Source organism: Cnephaeus nilssonii (genome assembly GCF_951640355.1).
Source record: "Cnephaeus nilssonii genome assembly, chromosome: 11".
In the NCBI taxonomy this organism is placed as follows: domain Eukaryota; kingdom Metazoa; phylum Chordata; class Mammalia; order Chiroptera; family Vespertilionidae; genus Cnephaeus; species Cnephaeus nilssonii.
The window spans coordinates 18419754-18433229 of NC_137082.1; the positions used below are offsets into that span (position 1 = coordinate 18419754).

At 43.8% G+C, this 13476-nt stretch overlaps 1 protein-coding gene across 1 annotated transcript in view; it reads left to right on the top strand.

Annotated features, from left to right (window-relative positions):
• Window positions 1–4725: 4725 nt before the first annotated feature.
• The window catches only part of BFSP1 (beaded filament structural protein 1), a gene marked incomplete at both ends in the record, with an annotated part of 31216 nt that continues 22465 nt past the window's right edge, over window positions 4726–13476 (top strand). The window contains 2 exons of the mRNA XM_079783474.1: window positions 4726–5087; window positions 10343–10403. Of these exons, the coding sequence (XP_079639600.1) occupies window positions 4726–5087; window positions 10343–10403 (423 nt within the window). The remainder of the gene's footprint in view (window positions 5088–10342; window positions 10404–13476) is intronic.

Here is a 13476-nt window from a genome sequence, read left to right on the forward strand (position 1 = left end):
GCAACCAAGGTACATGCCCTTGACCGGAATCGAACCTGGGACCCTTGAGTCCGCAGGCCGATGCTCTATCCACTGAGCCAAACCGGTTTCGGCAACAATGTTTCTTTATAGCTGTTGTTTTTTGTTTTTTTCTTCTTCTTCTGGTCTAGAATCCTATCCAGGATCATGTATTGCCTTTAGTTGTCTTGCCTTTTGTGGGGCCCATTAATCAAAGAGTACCAGGAGCACATTGTCTTCAGACAAATTGGGTTTGTTGATACTTGCCTCAGTTACTGTATTAGACTCTGAGAAAAGCAGGGTACTTAGAACCCTCCATCCTTTGAAGGTGTCTATGAGCTTCACTGTCCAGAAAGTCTTCAGAGCCAACTGTGCGTGTGAGACAAAGCCTTGCTTCTGAGTGTGTTTCTCCATCTGTTGCCACCCATCCTGCTGACTTATCCCTTAGAGGGCAGCTGACAGTGCTTCATAACCTGTCTTTAGAGCCTGGGGCCTGATGGAGCAGGGAGCAGGAGACAGGTGTCTGCTCTTTGACTTTGGGGTTCCTGGCCACCTTACTTGAAATCAGCTTTTCTAGGCTGACTTGCCTTTGAGTTGACCCAGTTTGGTGGAAAGGCTTCAGGCTGTGCATCTGGGCACCCATCTGCCCTCTCTGCTCTCTGCAGTCACCTGGGACCGGCAGCCAGCGTGTTCACTCTTAGGGCAGCGTGGCCCCCTTGTGGCAGACATTAGTGTGTCCCTGGGGAAAGGATGGACTGTAAAAGATCACACAGAATCACCATATTGGAGCAGTGTATTAAGTTGCTGGGGCTGCCATAACAAAGTGTCACAGATGGGGTGGCTTAAACAACAGAAATTTATTTTCTCATAATTCTGGAAGCTAGACGTCTGAGATCGTGGTGTCAGCAAGGTTGATTTTTTTCTGAGGCCTCTCTCCCTGGAGTGTAGATGTCTGCCTTCTCCCTGTGTTTACACACACACACACATATACACACACACATACACACACACACACACACACACACACACACACACACACACACACACACACACATATATACACACTGAGTGGCCAGATTATTATGCGTTCAGAGATCATAATAATCTGGCCACTCAGTGTATTTTGCCTAACATCTTTTCTTCCTTATTTTTGTGGAGTTTTAATAAAAAAAAAGATTTGTTGCTACCATTTTTTGGCGGGGTTGTCAATGTAAGAAACATTCAAATTTTTATGAGTTTATTTGAGCCAATCTTATGACAATTGTTGGGAAGCAAAATCTCAGCGGATTGAGAAAATGCTCAAGAGAGTGGCAGTTTTACAACTTATTTTATACATTACAATCAAAGGAGGACACTTAAGGGGTTACATGATATCCATTGGGGATAGATTAAGGAGGTGGGAGAAAGCAAAGCAGGGCAATCTCTGGGATTGGATAAAAAGTAAACCAAATAGACACATACTTCTTTTACATTTGTGGGTATAGGATAGTCAGTGGTTAACAATTAACACGATAACAATAACAATGAGGGGTTTTTGTGGTCTCTGCTCTGGTACAGTGAGGGGGTCCAGAGAAAAGGAAATTACCCTGACATTCCAAAGGTATGTTATCGTAGATGCAAAAAGACAATAGGCTCAGTTGTCAGGGAAGATACCAGCCTAAGACTTGTCTACCCGCCATGAACTGCTGTTTGTTGGAAAGTTTTAGTTTCAGACCATCCTATGTGATTACTTTTGGTCTTGAGTTTATAAGGCTGCCCTGCAGGCCTCCCTTGAGTAGATCAAGTTCAGCATTTGGCCCCACAGGGTTTAGGGGAAGAAGTAGAGAACACCCCTATTCGATCCACCACCAATGACGGGAAGCACAGCCCTCCCTACTTGCCATGCCCACCTCAACTCATCCTCACCAATTTCGGGGAACACCTGGCTCATTCCACTGCTCCTCACCCCAGGTGCTCTCTCACCCTGTTTATGCTGCTGTGTCTGGAGTTCTAACTTCTCTACCAAGCCACACACTACTCACTGAGGCTTCTTTCTTGTTTTATTTTTATATTTAACTTTATTGTTGAAAGTATTACAGATGTCCCCCTTTAACCCTCATTGACCCCTTCCTCCCCACTCCTACCTTCCCTGCCCTTTTCTCTGTGTCCATGGTTTTGTAAAGCTCTCTATTTTAGAACTTATCTTGGATTTTTTGTGTGTGTTGGTGTAAAATAAATAAATAAATAAAAAGGAACAGGTTTTATGGAAAGCAATCTCACAGGGTGATCTGATCATGAATTCCTAATTGGGCAGGTCATTGTGGGTAGTTATTATCCAGACCTGTCCATTGTTCTTATGTATACAGGTTAGCTCACCTTTGACATACCAGAAGTAACATCCCTCCAAGGGGCTATTAACCCCCAAGAGAGCACATATCTTCTTAACTATCCTGTAATCCAATCCCGGTCTCGCTTTCTCTAATCGTCCTACATTCCTTCCTTAATTTCGAATGCATAAAAGAAGCTGCAAAATTGTTATTCTCCCGAGCATTTGAGATCTTGTTCCCTGGCACATCATTCGTTTGGCTCAAATAAACTCATTACAATTCTCTACAGGTTTAGGTGTTTCTTATGTTGACAGTGTCTTCATTAGTTGGGTAGGAATTTGTCTTCCCACACCTTGAAAGTTGGGACTTGACCTTAGATATTTTCTAAGTGTTTGTTCTACTGGAATAAATTGAAATTATATTGTTTCCTTTGTTATGTTTCTGGGATATATTTATTCTCAAATGGGATTACTATGTGTGGTAGACTGAGTTTCTGGTCCCCATTCTTCAGTGTGAGGGAGCTACACACCCACCCCCTTGCCATGCCTATTCTCTGCCTCCTTGCTTTGGCTGTAGCCATGTGATCTGCGTTGACCAATGAGATGTTAGTGGCCATGATGCAAACAAAGGTTTGGAATGAGCTTGTGTGTCTGGGCATGCTCTTGTCCTTTTGTCACTAAGAGGATGAGAGACATTTGGGGCAGAGCGGCTCCAGCCGACCTGCAGACCTGGGAATGTAGTGATAAGTACTTCTTCTATGCCACTTAGTTTTGGGGTCAGTTTGTTCTGTAGTGATACCTGCCTGGTATCATAGGGCATGAATAGTTTTATAACCCTTGTTCTATGTTGGTTTGCTCTCTAGGATAGATACTTGAAACCAAATTACCATGCCATCAGCCTGGTATTTATATACCTGCATATATACTCATATGGCTCTCTTTGATTTGATTATAACATTTATTTGTAAATGGCTTAAGAAAATATAATAAAACAATAAACACACCACCAACACAACTTAGGACCTTACATAGCTTCATTCTAGATGGAATCTATTATGTTGCAGTCTTTTTGGAGTGATAATAAACCTAATAAACCCAACAAAGAAATGTGTAATTTTCTTGATCTTTGATAACCATGAGTTTATATATAATTAAACATAATTTATACAGTTGTTAATCAGATGATACTACTAATCCTTATTTTTACAAAAATAGCCTTTTAATAATGATTTTAAAAATTGGAGATATGACAAAATATTTATATTTAATACAATTTTCATCAATGTTATTATTTCAATACCCACAGTTTGCTTTTAAATTTGTCAAAGCGTAGCTTTGTTAATTCCATAATACAAATTAAAATGAAACATGGTAGCCAAAAAGTTTTTATAGCATTTAATTGAGAGTATGCCAATTTATTAAATCTTAGGCTGTAAGGATTTTTTTTTCTTTAGTTCAAATAATCTATTATGCAAATGTCTTGATGGAGCTCTATTTATTTCTCCTACTCAGAAAAGATATCAGAATCCAGGAGAGCAAGGGTGGCATTATAATAACTGTGCATCTGTTTCCTAAGTTTTTGTACAAAGAGTAGATTCTTCACAAATGTGCACAAATAAGAACATTCGGCAATGCCACACCTCACAATTTACCGAGTCGTGGAATTTAAAAAATATATATTTTTGTTGATTTTTGAGAGGAAGGGAGAGGGAAGAGAGATAGAAACATCAATGATGAGAGAGAATCATTGATCAGCTGCCTCCTGCACGCCTCACACCAGGGACCGAGCCCGCAACCCAGGCATGTGCCCTGACCGGGGAAGCCTCCATGGCGTCCTGGTTCATGGGTCAAAGCTCAACTACCGAGCCACGCCAGCCAGGCTTGAGTCGTAGCATTTTATTTTGCATCCATGGTTAAGAATCTCTATCGTAAGGAGCGTTCCTAAACGCCAAGGTATACTGTAACTAAGAAAAGGAATTGCTTAAGTAATCAGAAAAAAATAGTATTGTTTAAAGTTCTATAATTGAAGCTTGGCTCTAACAGCCAAAGACAAAGCTAGGGGTCCTTGGGCTCTCGAGCTAGTCCAATGCTCCCTTGGGCTTCCTTCACAATTCCAGTGGAACCAGTCAAAGGAAAGTCACGCTCCTCTTGTCCCTTTGACCTTCCATCCCATCATACAGCAACGGACTTGAACAACCACGGAACAAAAACCTCATTGCCCAATTTAACCTCGCAAGCCCGGGAGGTGTATGGTCCGTTAATCCAGCTCACAAAAGCATGCCCGCTGCTCTTTTATTCTCCCAGAGGCCGGGCACCGTGTTGATCATGACAGCTGATCAGCTCTGGAACGTCCCAGCAGCGTGCCAGCGGCCTCCGCGGTTTATTTAGCGGGCTTCTGGCTCTGCGAGGGGCCCCCTGGAGCCATGTACCGGCGCAGCTACGTCTTCCAGACCCGCAAGGAGCACTACGAGCTGGCCGAGGAGGAGGCACCCGGCCGCCTGGCCTCCGACCCAGCCGCCGTGCCCAACCTGGCGGCGCTGCAGGGCCTCGGCGAGCGCGTGGCCGCCCACGTCCAGCGGGCTCGCGCGCTCGAGCAGCGCCACGGCGTCCTCCGGCGGCAGCTGGAAGCCTTTCAGCGCCTGGGCGAGCTGGCGGGCCCCGAGGACGCCCTCCTCCGCCAGGTGGACGGCAATCGTCAGCGCGCCCGGGACCTGGCGGCTGAGCGCGCCCGGCTGGAGCGCCAGGGCGCAGAGGCGCAGCGCGCGCTCGACGAGTATCGTAGCAAGTAAGCTTTGGTCGTGGGGGGAAACTGAGGCAGGGCGGGGGGCGGCACCCGCGGCAGGGATCTGAGAGCAGGCTGCCATCCAGGTTGGAGGGCCGTCTCTGGTGTCCCGGTCCTCATGACCACAGTGTGTGTGTGTGTGTGTGTGGGGGGGGGGGGGGGGGGGCGGGAGGGGGGAGGAAGGAGGGGCGCACATGGTCCATTTCCCTAAGATAAGACTAGCTTCTATTTTGATGGTACTTCACAGTTTACATGAAATGGTATCATTTACTTTAAATGCATTTTAAAATTTAGGTATAATTTCCATATAACAGACAAAGACAAAGCTAGGGGTCCTTGGGCTCTCGAGCTAGTCCAATGCTCCCTTGGGCTTCCTTCACAATTCCAGTGGAACCAGTCAAAAGAAAGTCACGCTCCTCTTGTCCCTGTGACCTTCCATCCCAGATTTTAAGGACACAGTTCAGTGAGTCTTGACAAATGTATATACCTATGTTGCTACCAAATCAAGCAAAATGTTTCCTCTACCTTAGAAATTCCCCTTCTATACTTTTCAAGTCAATCTTCAGTTATCATTCGTCCCCCCCCCCCCCAAAAAAGAAAACAACCCAGGGGTTTTTATTTCTAACACCATAGATTAATTTTGCCTGTTCTAGAATTTCACAAAAAGGAATATTACAGATATACTCTTGTGTCTGGCTTTCTTTTGCTGACCACAATATTTTTGAGATGCATTAATGTTATTTAATCCTCACAGCCAGTTATAGATTGTATTTGCCTGCACCTATTTAACAGATAAGGAGACTGAGGCTCAGAAAATGTAGGGATTTGGAGCAATGTCACTCAGCTAGTGAATTGCTGCCCTGGGACTGGATTGAAGTGATGGACATACTAAGTCGAATGGTTTTCACCGCATCACAGCCAACACCTGGAAATCGTTTCAATGTGTGCCTTCCAGGGTCTTGCTAGTCCGTGTGGTCCAGGGACCAGCAGCATTGGCATCACCTAGGAGCTTGTTTTAAAGGGAGACTCTTGGACTTACCCCAGAGCTCCTGAATCAGGAACTGCATTTTAACAAGACCCCAGTGATTCGTAGTTTAAGAAGTTAAACACTGACGTTTCAGAAGCCCTGGTCCGGGGCATGGTTCCACCTTTCGACAGACTGAACAATGTGTTAAAATTAGCTATTAAAAAGAAAAAGGATGGTCAGCAATTTGTCAGCATCTTTCCAAGTTATAATTGTGTGTGTTCTTAGACTCAGCAGAGTCATTTCCATCAAGGAATTTACTACGATAGTCCAGCAGGTGTCAAGGGGCACGCCTACAAGGTTATTCACTGCCTTGGGAGCTGCAGTGGCAAAATCCTGGAACCAACCTAAGTGCTGATTAATAATGGGAGACAGGTTACACAGTTGTGCTTCATTCATACAATGGGATACTATGCAATGGTAAAAGAACAAGAATAGTGTGTTTTTACCATTTATTTAAAAAGGAGAGGTGAAGAGTAGAAATTTTCTGCTTGCATAGGGAAAAAGAAGACACAAGCACACACAAACAACTAATGACACTGGGGCGAATGTCTGACTTTTACTAGGTGTTCTAGTTATTGTCTTTCAGTATCTACCTACAGTATAAACCAGGGGTCCTCAAACTTTTCAAACAGGGGGCCAGTTCACTGTCCCTCAGACCGTTGGAGGGCCGGACTATAGTTTAAGAAAAAACTATGAACCAATTCCTATGCACACTGCACATATCTTATTTTGAAGTAAAACAACAAAACGGCAAAAACACCCGCATGTGGCCCGCGGGCCGTAGTTTGAGGACGCCTGGTATAAACTGTTTGGTAAGTTCACCCTCCCTCATAGTAATGGACATACTAAGCTGCCAGCTGGTTGGTTTCTGATATGTGGGGTAACTATTCATATATCCCTTATGTATTATTCAAGCACCAGGGGGTCTTGCTCCTTAGGATGACTGACAGAAGATAGAGACCTTTGCCCAATTAAAAATAATTACTAACAAATAGAAAGAGGAGGGAAATGTTAGGCCTATAGGGCAATACAATCCTTAACGGCCATTTGCACACTTCCCACCAGAGGAGAACAAAAAACCAGGAAAAGCTCACTGGACAACAGGAGTCAGACCATACAAGGAATGAAAATGGTCCTGAAGGCATCTGATCACACACCTGCATCCCATCCCATTATGAGCTCACCAGCTAAGCCCCCAGACCCACTGACAGCAAAAGCTTTCCACCAGTGACTGCATATAAGGATGAAACTCCAGGGTGCTGCCATCATCGACCCAGTGTCCCCTTGGCTCAGTGCTGTGCAGCCCTTTCATTTGAATATACGACCCCCCATCCCCTTTCCTTAAATAAATTTAATTTTCTGAAATCACTGTCTGAGATGGCTATTTAGCCTACCTGTGGGCATCATCCACCATATTCACCTTTCAAGTTCCACATTCTCAGTCTGAGTCTTGGGTAGGTTATTCACTGCTGTGTACTGAGCATATTTATCAGATCAAATAATTGATTTCATTCCAATCAGTCCTTCTGTTTTTTAAAAAATATTTTTTATTGGTTTCAGAGAGGAAGGGGGAGAGAGGGAGAGAGAGAGAGAGAGAGAGAGAGAGAGAGAGAGAGAGAGAGGTCAATGATGAGAGAGAATCATCGATTGGCTGTCTCCCCTACTGGGCCGGTGGGGTCAAGCCCTTAATATGGACATGTGCCCTGACCAGTCCTTCTGTTTTTTTTGTTTTTGTTTTTTATTTTGATCCAGAGGCTTGGAGAGGGTCCTTGGGTGGAAGGACTTGAACTCAGGTTTTTTTGCCCTGAGTCCATATGCTTTTTAGAACACTGTCTTGGAGAGAAGTTACTCCTGGACTCCTATGGAGTTAGGCCCAGTAATAAGAACTAGACCTCATTCAAATGAAGATCATGTTCTCTAGAACAAAGAGAAGTGTATACTGGTTCAGACACCCCGCTCCATGGGCCAGCAGGATCCCCTTGATCCCCAAATGGTCTCCACATTAGACTACAGTCTACTGTGACTCCCTTGAGCCCTCAATGAACAAATGGTCATATTGAGTTTTCCTGATTTCATTTGGTTCTGATTATGTCTCCATCATGGAGCAGTTCCTTCAGATTCTGTGATTTATTTAATAATTTCCCTTAATTTATTTCCTCTCATTGCCCTGTTGGAGAAGTTTTGATATTCTGGCTGGGGTAGTGGGACTTGAAAATTATTATAAAAATCATAATCATCCACATGCATGCGTATACACACACCAGGTTTGGTTTCACATTCCAGAGGGGACTTGAGGGTTAGCCAAAGCAGATAAAAATAATGCAGACATGCAAAGGAATATGCAGCCTTGTTAGGCATATTTTCTACTTGGATAGTTGAATAATTTCAAAATCATGTCTTTCACATGTCAAACAAAGACTAAATATAATAAAATGAAATAAAAACAAATAAAACCATCAAAATGCAATGGTGAATATAGTCAATTATCCAAATTGCTGAAAACCAAAATAGTTGTATAAAACAATCAGATAATTAAAGCCAGTGTATCTTCATTTTATGAATTCACTTATATATTCACATATATGAATATATATAAATGTATCTTGAATTCTTATCATGAGCTTTTATAATGAAGATACTTGCTTTTAATATAATATCTAGACTTTTCTATAGCATGAAAATCACATTAATATGTTGTTTATCCAACCTGTGTTTTTTTTTTTTAACACACCTCTTTTTAAAAATATATTTTATTGATTTTTTTACAGAGAGGAAGGGAGAGGAATAGAGAGTTAGAAACATTGATGAGAGAGAAACATCAATCAGCTGCCTCCTGCACACCCCCTACTGGGGATGTGCCCACAACCAAGGTACATGCCCTTGACCAGAATTGAACCTGGGACCCTTGAGTCCGCAGGCTGATGCTCTATCCACTGAGCCAAACCAGTTAGGGCCCAACCTGTTTTTAAGCTATAGAAATTCTTAAGATATTTTTAGCAGGAAAAACAATGAGAAAATTAGATTTTTGTTAACAGTTTTATTCTCAAAGTTAATTAACCATTAAAAAACAATTTCTGGCTCCATTACAGCCACACACAAAAGAAACTGCTAAATGTGACATCTTGGCGTGAAATGTAAAACTTGTGCCACTGTGTTTTAATTTGATTTCATGCCTCTCTTAGTTTGGAGTCTTCTAGGAGCGGAACTTGAGTCAGGGGCTTGAGGACAAGAAGCTTATTTGGGAGGTGACCTCAGGGAGCACAGCTTGGGGAGTGAGGAAAGGCAGAAAGGGAAGGCTGCTAACGCTGAGTGCATTATTCAGCAAGTTCCCCCTGTGGCCACTGGGACTAACCTGTGGGGTGGAGGACACACCTCACTTGTCCCAGCTGAGGGAAAGAGAGCTGGGGTATGATGCACCCACTTACCTTCCTGCCAGGAGCACCCTCTGGCCCATCGGCCTGTCCTGATCACTGGCTCAGAGCAGGTCTTTGGTGTCAGGGATGATGCCACAAGGATTGCCCTGCCCTATAGGTAGATCATAAAACGTTATTTCTGGTTACACCTCTTATTTTGGGCTAGGCCCCTCATTTAAATTCTTTAAGGATGAGGTAAAAGTTTCTTGTCTGCCCACAGGGTCTTGATTGCCTTTAGCTCAAAATAATTCACATCCCAGAGTGGCACATTTTAGGGAGGCCTATTCTGAACCCTTTCGTGGTAAGAATACGTCTTTCTTTCAGAGTTTTGTGAGAGTTAAATGGCATAATCCAGAGACACTGACACATGGTAAATACAGGAGTGTAGGAAATCTACACAAGGTCAGGTCAATGGTGTTGTCAGCAGGGCAGACTCCCAGGCTCTCAGCCGCTGTTGCACTTGGATTCCAGGTGTGCTGAGATGTGATTCCCTCATCCTTGGTGGCTGGGAGGGACGTGCTGGGGGATTGGGATTGGGCCTCCAGACGGGAAGACTCCTGTGCCATTTACGAGTACTGCTCCCAGTTAGCCCATGTGCGATGCCCATGTCAGCACTTCCTGTGTGTGGCAGGATGTGAAAGAGGTTGGGCAGCAGTGGGCTTGGAAAGGCAGCATCAGCTTCTGCTTTAAAATTAGGGACCTCTTCTAAAAGAGAGGGCATAATACTCATATCGGATTAAATTTAATGCTGATTGTGTGATCGACTCTTGTGGAATCATAGAAGCTGCTCAACTTTCACTTATATGTGCAATTTGCAGGTATGAGAATGAATGTGAATGTCAAGTGCTGCTAAAAGAAACGCTTCAGCGGCTTAACAAGGTGAGCTGAGCACATCCTTGGGTTTGAGTAGATTAATGACAGGATTGAACTAAATATCTGCGATGAGTGTTACCCACACTCCTCTTTGTGATATTTCAAGATTCACCTATTTATTTTGCTGTCACTCTACTTCTTGACTTCGTAATTTCAACTAAATCTTTGTGTGAACTCACACACCCAAACACACACTCCTATACCGCAGGATACAGGATCTTGAGAGAGAACCTGGCAGGTGAAGGCTGGACCTTCAGGTTCTCTGTCCATTAAGATCATCAAGTGGGAAGAAGGAGATGAAATGGAATAGTATAATTCACATCCTGTTTGCTGGTCATATCAATGATTTTGGTTGACAAATCTTTGAATGTGTACACATATTAGATCAATAAGGTTGTGGCTATCTACTCAGTCTCAATGCCCATTTCCTTTTGTCTGGGTAAAGTGATTCATTCCTGGGTGTGGCCATGGAAAACGGGAGTTTAGGAGGAGGCTGGGGAGAGGAGGAGTGAGGAGGAATGTGGAGGGAGAGAGCAGAGTCAGGAAATGAGGCAGTGGGAAGAGAGAGGATGGAGATTTATCAACAAGCCCAGCCCCTCTCTCCAGGCCAGTCTGAGCACCAGGAAGGAAAGTGACTGAAAAATTTTTGGAATTTTTTTTGACATCCAGGATCAAAGTAGGTGTTTTTTTTTCCCCCTCCAAAGTAAACCTAATTAGCTAGAAATCTTAATGAACTTGAATGCTCATTCTTTAGGAGTGTGTGTGTGTGTGTGTATGTGTGTTAATTAGGCTGCTCAGCAGGATTTTTAATGACTTTGTATGAGTGGATTGGCAAGGCTGATTTTTCAAGGATTCATTGGATTCTAGTTATTCCTCTAGTGCAGTGGTTCTCAACCTTTCTAATGCCGCGACCCTTTAATACAGTTCCTCATGTTGTGGTGACCCCCAACCATAAAATTATTTTCATTGCTACTTCATAACTGTAATTTTGCCACTGTTATGAATTGTAGATCCACAGGTTGAGAACCACTGCTGTAGAGCCTAAGACCACCAGAAAACACAGATATTTACATTATGATTCATAACAGTAATCGTAATGTAAATATCGTAATGTAAATATCTGTGTTTTCCGATGGTCTTAGGTGGCCCTGCTAGCGGTTCTCAACCTGTGGGTTGCGACTCACAGGTTGAGAACTGCTGCTGTAGAGCCTAAGACCATCGGAAAACACAGATATTTACATTATGATTCATAACAGTAGCAAAATTACAGTTATGAAGTAGCAACGAAAATAATTTTATGGTTGGGGGTCACCACAGCATGAGGAACTGTATTAAAGGGTCATGGCATTAGAAAGGTTGAGAACCACTGCTCTAGTGCCTTTTTCAGAAGTGGTCCAGATCAGTGAGTGGCTCTGAAACGTCTGTGGGCATTGGCAGCAACTGGAGTTCATGTTAAAATGCAGATTCCTGGGCCAAGAACCGAGGTCTTCTCATCCAGTAAGTCTAGGATCTGCCAGACATTTAACATTTCTAATCATTTCTCAGGTGGCATGGTCCAGGGACCACACTTGGAGAACCATGACCTAGATAAAAAGCACACACCATATCAAGGTTGGAATGGTTCCTAAAACTAGACTATCGAACCAGAGTCTCTGTTCGGAAACATCTGGATGTTTCTGCTGGGGAGCTTTGGAAAGTGCAGCTGACAGTATCCAAAGCACAATAAAAGCACAAGCGTCTGCACATTTCTGAGTTCGGGTACAAACAAAAGAAAACACTTCCAAACGAATTCTCAACATACCAGCAATTGCATATTCCAGTGTCACCTCCTCACCTTCAGGAGTTTTCTGGGGCAGTCTATCAGGTGATTGTCTTCAAAGGGGGAGAATGTGCTTGTGAAGCACCTGATTAATCTGTCCTTTACGGACAAATGTTGGCTGGGCATTTTAAAGGGCTGGCTGATGGGACCTAAGAGTGGTGGTTTTGGCATGATCCTAAGAGGGAGGTGGGGGAAGAATGACTGCTGAGGTTGGGGTGGGGCAGAGAGTTCTCAAACATCTTAATTTAGACCAAAAATTCATCCATAATTGGTACACAATTACTGGTGCTGAAGAACTGGAAGTTGGGTTTCAAGGACTATGTACTATTACTAATAAAGGGATCAAACACTCAATTTTAGAAATAGAAGGAACCCTAGAACTCATTGATTCTCTATCTATCTATCTATCTATCTATCTATCTATCTATCTATCTATCTATCTATTTTTAATCTATTTATATTTTTATTGATTTCAGAGAAGAAGGGAGAGAGAGAGATAGAAACATCAGTGATGAGAGAGAATCATTGACTGGCTGCCTCCTGCATGCCCCCTACTGGGGATGGAGCCCTTAACCCGGGCATGTGCTCTGACCGGCAATTGAACCGTGACCTCCTGGTTCATAGGTCAACACTCAACCACTGAGCCACGTTGGCTGGGCGATTCTCAAACTTTTTAAAGCCACATCCTTTAAACAAAATATTCCAGAGAAGAAGCCAATGTATGGAGCCAAAGCAGAGATCTTTTTAAAGGACATGATAGTGGGACAGGCACCCCATCCACCCAGCAGCCTTCCTTCCTCAGAGCCCTTTCAAGCAACTCCATGGAACCTGAGGGCTCTGCCAAAGGCAGCTTGGAAACTAGTCTGCCCCACAGATGGGAAGGCTGAGTCCAGGCTGATCCAGCGGGCCATGCAGCTCGTTAATGAAAGTTAATAGAAGACAAGGGGACTAGAATCTGTCTTGGGCTTCTCTCTGCTGCTCAAGAGTTGAGTGCTGAATTCTCATCCCACCCTCTGAGACGGAGGAACTCACCTCTGAACTGTTGCTACAGGGGGGTTGTCCAGCTGAGATACAGGACACCATCAGTGTGCTCAGCTTATGTGTGTGACCTTGGGGGTGGCCCAGGGTGCCAGGGCTGACCGGCAGACCCTGAGCGATGGATGAATAAATTACTCTGACACACATTTCTGTGAAAGAGAGGCTAATGGACTGTTTTGCTTTAGGAGCAAACAGCCTTGTTCGCCTGCCTCCTCAGGCTTT